The 9,225-nt window shown below is 36.3% G+C and overlaps 1 protein-coding gene across 1 annotated transcript in view; it reads left to right on the forward strand.

The window, feature by feature from the left end:
- Window positions 1-8,928, forward strand: part of LOC104364206 (connector enhancer of kinase suppressor of ras 2) — a 215,331-nt gene extending 206,403 nt beyond the window's left edge. The window contains exons 20-24 of the mRNA XM_032982760.2: window positions 1,201-1,271; window positions 2,025-2,128; window positions 3,586-4,084; window positions 4,412-4,611; window positions 5,004-8,928. Coding sequence (XP_032838651.2) covers window positions 1,201-1,271; window positions 2,025-2,128; window positions 3,586-4,084; window positions 4,412-4,611; window positions 5,004-5,219 — 1,090 coding nt within the window. The 3' untranslated portion in view covers window positions 5,220-8,928. The remainder of the gene's footprint in view (window positions 1-1,200; window positions 1,272-2,024; window positions 2,129-3,585; window positions 4,085-4,411; window positions 4,612-5,003) is intronic.
- Window positions 8,929-9,225: the final 297 nt, after the last annotated feature.

Here is a 9,225-nt window from a genome sequence, read left to right on the forward strand (position 1 = left end):
AAATTAATGACATAGTAAATAAAGTAGTCACTGAGTAAAGGAATACTTAAGAATGCATCCCAATCCTTACAGATGTCTATTAATAGGGCTTTTTTCTTCTGTTATATTTCTTTGTTGATATAAATAAGCTGAGTCTTGATTTTCCATTTGCTTAACATTAAGAAATGACTTTCCTCTCTATGTGTTAATTTCCTTTTTTCCTGTCTTTCAATTATATATTGTATAAACATCCAGTAATCTTATATAAAGAAAACTCTAGAGATGTATTCCCCAAAATAAAATATATTTTCCTAATGAAACATGGGGATCTGGGGGCAAAGAAAGAAACCAAAACATCCAATGTGAAATGCAAATATTGAAGTACTTTCAATTTACCAAGTCTTGTTTTATAAACCTAAGATTCTATATTAAAAAAATAAAAGGAAAATAATATTGATACCATACCACAACAAACCTAAATATTATATCACCAGTAGCATGAATCTAGACTAGCAAATAACCAGGTAGAATACTGTTATAGTCTGTTTTAATTTATGAGTATACAAATGTAATACAACTTATTTCCTAATACAGGTTTTCATACAATTACTATCATAATTCTATCTTTATAGTATTCTGGCAATTTCAGCAATTTCCTGAAATTATCAGAAGTAGCAATCGAATAAATGCAGTGTGTTCCTTTACACAATGTCTCTGGAAACTATTTCGCACAAATAGTTTGCAGATGCATCTTGGAAAGGATTTGATTCTGCTTAAGGTGGAGACAGAGTTGGACGTTCTCTGTTCTACACAGACTATTTAAAAATTTTTGTTTAATCATTGCTAAGGTTATCATATTGGTATGTATGCTTCACCTTTTCTTGATGACATAAGGAAGACTGATGTCAGAATTCTGCAGTTTTTTAGGCAGCAGAATGAAATGCAATGAGCCTGATACTCCACTAGGCAAACATCCACCAGCAGATGTGAATAGAATTCCAGAACTACAACTGCATTGTACATGAACTGGAACATCCTTCACATAAAATTATCAACCACTGAACACATCTGAATCATGATATTAATGGCCTAAACAGTGTTCAGTTATTGAACTAAGCATTGCCTCTTGACTTTTCCAAATGTTAAGAATGTATATGCCCTCATATTTACACTAGATGTTCCTTTTAAGTATCTCTTCCACATTTTTTATTGTTCTATTAGATGGATGAATCGTTTGGGTCTCGCAGCAATTGGTTACACACCTGATGACAAGGATATTCATCCAGATGAAGGTAATGCTTCAGAAATGATAATTAGGAGAAGAGAGCAGAGGGTACATATCTGTTCAGTATTTGACCAGAGCTGGAGATGTCATAACTGATTTCTTTATTAACATACGTGCCATATCTTTTAAAATATCCATTTTCATAAGAATCTATATTCTTGAAGAACTGTATTTATTGGTGCCACCTCCAAAGAAAATAAAATCCTGGGTAATAATTTTAATATTTAAAGCAAGTAATAAAGAGAATGCAAGGTTCAGGGTGAGGTATGATCTCCCAGATCGCAGCCATCAGGTATGCTCATTGCCCTAGAACAAGTGAAGACATCACAAACACAGTTCAATATGTGCCTTAGAACCACTTTTGCATCTCCTCAGCTCAGTTGCCAGCCTTGCCTTTCTCACCATCAACCATGGTGGAACCTGTTATGCTAAAACTAAATTAAGCACTGAAACTCAGATCTACTCTGGCACCCAGAATGAAATTTCTCTTTGAAAGTCTGTGACCAGAAGCTGTTTTTTATGTACAGTGGGAGTTAGGTGCCCAACCTGATTTCTGTAATGCTATCCTAAAACACTGAAGGTTATTCTACATATCTGTGTATCTTAGGTGCCAGACATTTTCACAAGGCTATTCTGTAGCGACTGCCAAACCATCTAGGTGACTGTGAAATGTTTACTTTTGCATCCTAACGATATTTTTAAAATGTGGGATCCACTTTCTTGCAAAAAAGCATGAGTGAAACCCCAAATGCTTTGTTAGCAGATTACTGGAGTGAAAGCGACCAGGATGACATCGACGGCTCCTTAACCCTGAAGCAGGAAGGCTCTTCAACACTGTGTGACACCTATCATCGAACACCCTCAGTGAGTTATAAATATTGCATTTGACAGTAGGTCAACAAAAAATATCTGTGCATCTTGATTTGCATTTTCCTTGGTTTGGAATATTTAATTACCATAAAGGCAGAACAAAGATGAATCTCATTGTAAGAATGAAATTACTGCTGTTCCTCATGAGCTAAAACCTGAATGTTTCCATAACAAGACAATTACAAATGAAGGAGAGGTAAAGGTCTCCTTACACTGATACGTCACCAGGCTGTAAATGTGATATTTTTTGTAGGATTTGGGAGACTACACCTAATAATAAACAGAGTATTCAAATGTTGACTTTGCAGCAGAATATGAAAAGAATGTGGTGGATGGGATAGTTTGTATTAACTAAGACTGGTTTTCAAGTATGAATATTGGATAATGGATGCTAGAGATTAAGGTCAGATCATATTCATGCAGTAATCATGTTTTAGTGCAAACACTTTTTTAAGAACATATCTTCAGAGGTGAAGGTTTTTTTATAATATGAAGTATTGTGTACAATACCATAGTAGTGACAGTATTTTCTGTTATACAATACTAAGTAGCTGATAAAAGCTAATATATTCTAATATATTGTGTACAGACAGATTTTGATAACTGAGGGAAAAAAAAAACCACATTTGGTATATGAAGAGGCTCTAGTAGCAAATAAGAACATTTCTGTTATACAGAACATAGACAGGCTGTGATAATTATTCTATGTTTCTAGGCGCAGATAGGACTGTTCTCTATTTTTCTTTCAGATTTTTCTTCAGCGTGAATGACACGATCCTCACACAGCCAGAACCAAAGAAAGAGTGACTGAGACAACAGCATCACATGGGTGAAGTTCAGACTGATTTTCACCCATGTGATGCTGTTTTATCAACTGGGATACAGGTTAAGCCCCTCCCTTTCTGTTTTTTCACTTTTTTGCCTTTCTCTTTGTTTTTAAATTAAAATTATACACAGACCCAGCAGAATTAATTAAAATAAATTGAGAAGTTCAGCAGTCTCCCAAAATTCAAAAATCTTCCTGGGTGCTGAAGTTTGGTGGTTTTTTTTTTCTGTTTGGCTGGATACTTATCCCCTAAAAAGAGAAAGGAAATCCAACTATGATTTCTTTTGGGGACTTTCATGTCTTCACAGCACACTGCTGGACTGAGTGTAAACTGGACAGGTCTTCAGGAAACCTGTTCCAGTATTATATTGTTCTTTCCAGCAGAAGCTGCTCATGGGCAGAGAATGTGCAAAACAAGAATAGGGAGTGGTTAAAACATAGCAGTTGCATAAAAGTTCTCACTGCTAATTATGTTCTGTTTACAGAGGTTCATATTATAACATATCAAAACACACACATCAGTCCATTTTATTAGTATATATCATGTAATGTTCTACTCTTTAGTCATTTTCTTGGGTCTGTTCAAAACATCATCTTATAGTCAGATGCTTTTGTATCATTTCAGGTGAATTCTTCAAGTCCATTCCCTGAAGCCAAACACGGTCGACACTTTTCAAGTGAGTCAACATATTCTCATTCTTCTGCCGAGGATTCTCGACAAGATGTAGCAGGGAGCACACACTCATCGGGATGCAGACCTCCCTACCGAGAAAGACGCTCATGGCAGGATCTGATAGAGACTCCATTAACCAGTTCAGGGCTCCATTTTCTTCAGACTGTTCCTCCTGATATGGAGTACATGAGTGGAATGTCACCAGACAAACGAAGACAAGCAACGCTACCAGTACAAAGACGTCATAATTATGAGCAGGAAGGGCCTTTCCCTTTGGTGGAATGTCAGAGAGGACACAGCTCTCATAGCAGGCCACAGAAGCAACGTAGTCAAAGCCTTCCCCGAAACAGAGATGTCAGGGGTAAGGGATGTGTGAAGTCCATAGAAGGAACAGATGAGAAGCTGGAAGAGAAAGTTCCTGTCAGAAGACATAACAGTTTCTGTGCAGAAGGTAAGCTTTTGGAGATGTTCAGATCCTCTTTACTGCCATTGAAAGCCAAAACAATATTGTCATTATTCTCAGCAAGGTTTCTGTGGTTTAACTGTTATACATCAGCAAATTCATCAGTCACTACACAGGAGTTTGTACTTGAAATTCTTGATTGTAGTAGTACTAAGAATACAGCTTTGGCACTGATCAAAATGTTCTTGTGTTATCAAAACAGAAATTGAGACTGTGTTTTAAGGTTACTTTATACATGAATTTGCAGTATTGCTTGCTGGTTTTAGAGACTTTGAATGGTTAGATTTGTAGTTAGGTTTCTTTATTTTCTTTCAGAAAATGTAAAAGAAACTGGGGAAAATACGGATGGTCTGCAAGAGCTATACAAATCTCTGGAACAAGCTAGTCTGTCAGCTTTTGGAGAGCAGCGTCCTTCCACCAAGCAGGAGTTCCGCAAATCTTTCGTAAAGCGATGTAATGATCCAGTTATCAATGAAAAGCTTCACCACATCAGAGTTCTCAAGAGCACTTTAAAAGTAAGGCTTTATCATTAATTTTGTGTATAAGCAATATAAACTTATAAAAGTATAATCTCATAATGTTTTCCATGGATGAGGCTTTCTTTGTAGCTTTAGAATTAAGTTCCAAAGAAACTAAAAATACTTGAAAGCTAACATGTTCCAGCTTAAGGGCAAAAAGAAAAGTTATTTGGCACTCTGTATAGACACGTTGTAGAAGATGACAAGGATTGAGCTGCCAAACAGTTTAGGCTGCAATAGTTCCTGAATACAAGTACAAGATTAAAGTGTCCCACAGTAGTGTTCCCTAGTACTTTGCATTAAAATGAAAGAAGAAATAAAGTGCCAAAATGCATAATGTGGCATAAATTTAATTCTGACATGTACTGTGTCTTTCTGGAATTTGATAGGCAAAGGAAGGGGACCTCACAGTTATCAACAGCCTTCTGGATGATCCCAACTTAACATCAAAGAAGTTTAAAGACTGGAAACTAAAAAACTATGAGTTTTTCCTGGACATTTGTGAGTACAGTGCGGTTGTGAAATCTCAAAATGGAGCCTCTGAACTTGCAACCTCAGCACCAATGCTGACACATACACACTCGTTCATTGAAACTCACGTGTGACAGGACTCATATCCTGAATAATTGCTGGGTGCCATGAAAAATCGACTAAGACAAACACTGTAATATTTATTGATAATGTACTCAGCAGTACTGTAAATAAGTTGAATAAGAGAATAGTGCCACAGGATGCCTACTACATTGCATGATAAGACAATAATATTCTTTATGAATTCTTTTTTGTTTGCTATTATCAACCGATGTCCGTATCAAGCTCTGCATTAGAAAGAAGCAGTGCAGAAGTGTAACTGAAAATAAATACCAGTATATGTAAAGTACTGTACTAAAACTAAGCTTATAGTATGAGCTCCTACAATCATTTTATATATTTAGATATACATAAAACCATATCTATGTATATAAAATGTAACACAGTAGTTGACATTTACTTTTAAAATGCCCTAAAGTTCACATTTTCACACATTTTTTCTTGACTAAAATATAAAATGAAAACATAAATACATTGGCCACACTTAGAGATGAACGTTTATTTTTGCAACATTTCCAGGTAGTGACCATCTTTGCAAATAAAAGGACAGAGTTATCAAAATGTAAACTCAATCCCTATAGTGTGCCTTAAAATGTACACTGTACATCTAGCAAATAGATCCCAATCTGGCCCTATGGGCATACTGTACATGCCATTTAGATACTGTGTTTGTAACATACTGTGCTTGCCTTTGAAGTGAATGAATATAAGCAAGCAGGTATGGCACAGAGGTTAGGGTATGAGTAGAACAATGTTGGTTGTTCACTAATGCTGCAACTTAAACTGATTTTAATATAATTTGAAGTATTTCATGGTGAAAGAAAAACATCTGCGCTGAATATGGTACATACTGAAGGTTTTCATAGTTTCTTCACTGTGAATTTAAGTGACACATGACTGTGAGTCACAAAATTCAAAAAAGCTCTGATGCTTCAAGGATGAGAATTAAGTTGAAAAAAAAATCCTGAACTAATCAATTAAATTCTGTAATAGACTGACATCTAGAGCTGAGTAAATTACTCAGAATTATGTAATGTCTGGCAATAATGTTTAACTGTTAGTAGTACATTAACAAGTGGGTGAAGTTATTCAATACATCATTTGAAAACCAATTTGTATTGATTGGTTTGGGAAGACACACAAGTCACATAGTGTATTTCACTTCCTTGCCTGGATGAGAATGATTTCTAAGAATCAGATTCTGGAAAAAATACTTGTATTCTTGGGAAAAAAAAAAAAAAAAAAAAAAAAGAGAGATAGAGAGATTGCTCTGAATACCACTGAACATAAATTTCAAACATCCATTCACAATTTTCTCTGACTATGCTTACTAGAATGTCTCTAGAAAGCAGAACAAAGGGGATGTGAATACAGTTGACGTCATTTCACTAAAACACAAATATTCACTGATAAGTTTTTCACAAGACAAACCTAGTTGTCTCTCATACATCAAGAATTGGAAACTTCATACAGTTCAATATAATATAGGAAAAAACATTATCTCAGTGAGGTCCTAGTATCTAGGAAGAGATTTAACTATTCACAAAGCCAGAACTGGGTGAAGGTATCCTGTTTGCTTAGTTCAGCCTCCACAAAGCAGCTGTGCCGGGTTGACCCTGGCTGGCTGCCATGTGCCCACCAAGACGTACTCACCCCCCTCTCCTCAACAGGGCAGGGGGAAAAAAAGGATGGAAAAGTTCGTGGGTTGAGAGATAAAGACAGGGACATGACCCACCAATGACCATCATGGGCAAACCAAAAACAGACTTGACTTGGGGAAAATTAATTTATTGCCAATTAAAAATACAGTTGTACAGTAAGAAACAAAGACAAAACTAAAACCACCTTTTCCCTACCTCTCCCCTTCTTCCCAGGCTCTATTTCCTTCCTTCATTCCTAGCTTTTCTACCTTCTTCCCCACTCAGTGGTGCAGGGAGATGGGGAATGGGGGTTGCAGTCAGATCATAACACTTTGTCTCTGCTGCTACTGCCTCACACGGTTCCCTGGCTTCAGCATGACGTCCCTTCCATGGGCTGCAGTGAAAAAAAAAAAAGTGTGAAAGATTTGTCTAGCATTGCTTATGCCTTAGAGCAAGTGAAATCTAATTGTTAAATTAAGCAATACAAGGACTTTATTCTTTCACAGACGTCAGCTGACACTTGAAAGCAATTTCACAAGAATTTTGTCATACTTTTTGCATGTGTACTCAACTTCTTACTACCACTAGTTTCTTCTTTCTGGATTTAGGTACTAACCAAGCTAAACTATAGAAAATAATGTACAAAGTCACCATAGCACAACTATTTGGAATTTCACTAGCTTTGAAATAACTGGAATGCAAAGTGCGATACAAGTATTGTATTTAAAATCCTGCTATGTATTAAAATATAGAAAATTATCCTGGACTGAAAGGTACTTGTACAATGCAGCTGAAATTATTATGGTAGTTTTGATGCCATATTTTTAAATGAGAAAAAAAAATTCTTTGCTGTTGAGTTCATCAAGGGAAATAAACAGCACTAGTACAATACATTTATTAACTTACTAGATTTCCTGCCTGAATACTTAGATAAAACTTGGTTCTTAACATAAACAACTACATGAAGAGATTGTTTGGATGCATTTCATTCATCCGGATCTTATTAAACCTAGTGACTTCATTCAGAATTCTTGCAAGCAAAATGTCCCTCAGCCAGCAGACCTTCTCTGTGACTCCAGCTTAGTCCTTTTGTTACTGGCTATTTCTTATTATAACTAATTACATGCTCCTCCTAAGCTACTGATTCTCCTCCTTTTTTTAATACTGTTCCATATTCAGTGAGATCTTGGATCTTTGTCTTGGTAGCTATCTCAGCAGCACTTCCTGAGAAAACTGAAACCTTTTTCTTGGTTTCATTAATTGAAATGAAAACTTTCCTGAGCTTACTCTAATTAATATGAACAAGAGGTAATCCAAGGAGGAGGAGTAGGTTCTCATCAGTCTATATGTCCACATTCTCTAGTACAAATAATGAAGAAATACTGGGCCCACAGTCTGTGACATTTGCCCTCACAAGTAATCGGTCTGAGCTGGATTGTTCAGGGTGGCTCTACCTGCCATGACACAGGAGGTTGCTTCACTTCATTGGCAAAAACCGGCCTGCGGTTTCATCAGCTTCTGACACAGCTCTACTTTCTCCAACACATCATGAGCACTTCTTGAGCTGCTTTAGCACCATAAGGAAAGACTGATCAATTGCTATGAGAAGATTTTGGAGGATGAGATTTTCCATCTTTTCCAAGCAGGGAATTCTGAATATAAGATAGATAATATTCAGATCTAGACTGCTCTGTTTTAAGCTAGAAATGTCATGCATCACTTTTTCCAAGGAAAAAGAAATGAGTGTTGCAGAGAATTGCTACATGTACATGGACACTTAACTTTATTCTTACTGTCTTCAGCAGTTATAGCTTCCAGACCAAAATACTCTCTGCTCCAAGGTTTTGTGAAGGATGGTAAAGGTACCTTTGAAGAGTTTACTTTACAGAGGCATTGGGAAGTGCCCAGCCTCATCAAAAATGGTAGAATTCTACTGCTGACCTTTAGAAGACTTCACTTTGAATGTTGGTAGGACTTTTGGGGAAGAAAAAAAAAAAAAAAAAAAAGATTCTGGTATAAAATCTTTACCTTAACATGAATCTGAGGAGAACGAAGAAAATTCTTGTACCTATCTTTGTCTCAAGTAACACAAAGCAGACCTAAGCACATCACATAACTTATTTGCAATATTCTTTTATCATGTAGCTTTACTTGTCTTCCAAATTATTAAAAGCATTATTTTCTGAAAAAAAAATAGTGGTACTTATGACCAAGGTGATACATCTGGGGTCTGTCCTGGGAAACCTTGGCTGTTGGCCCCTTGAGGTGGGACAGCTCTGCCAGGCAGAGCTATTTCGTGATATTTCACTGACAGTTTGGACAAATTTTTCATGCAATTGGGACCAAAGTGTTTCAAAGGAGGGTTGTTTAAAACAATCCT

This window comes from Tyto alba, unplaced genomic scaffold (assembly GCF_018691265.1).
Source record: "Tyto alba isolate M040663 unplaced genomic scaffold, T.alba_DEE_v4.0 Super-Scaffold_5, whole genome shotgun sequence".
Lineage (NCBI taxonomy): Eukaryota > Metazoa > Chordata > Aves > Strigiformes > Tytonidae > Tyto > Tyto alba.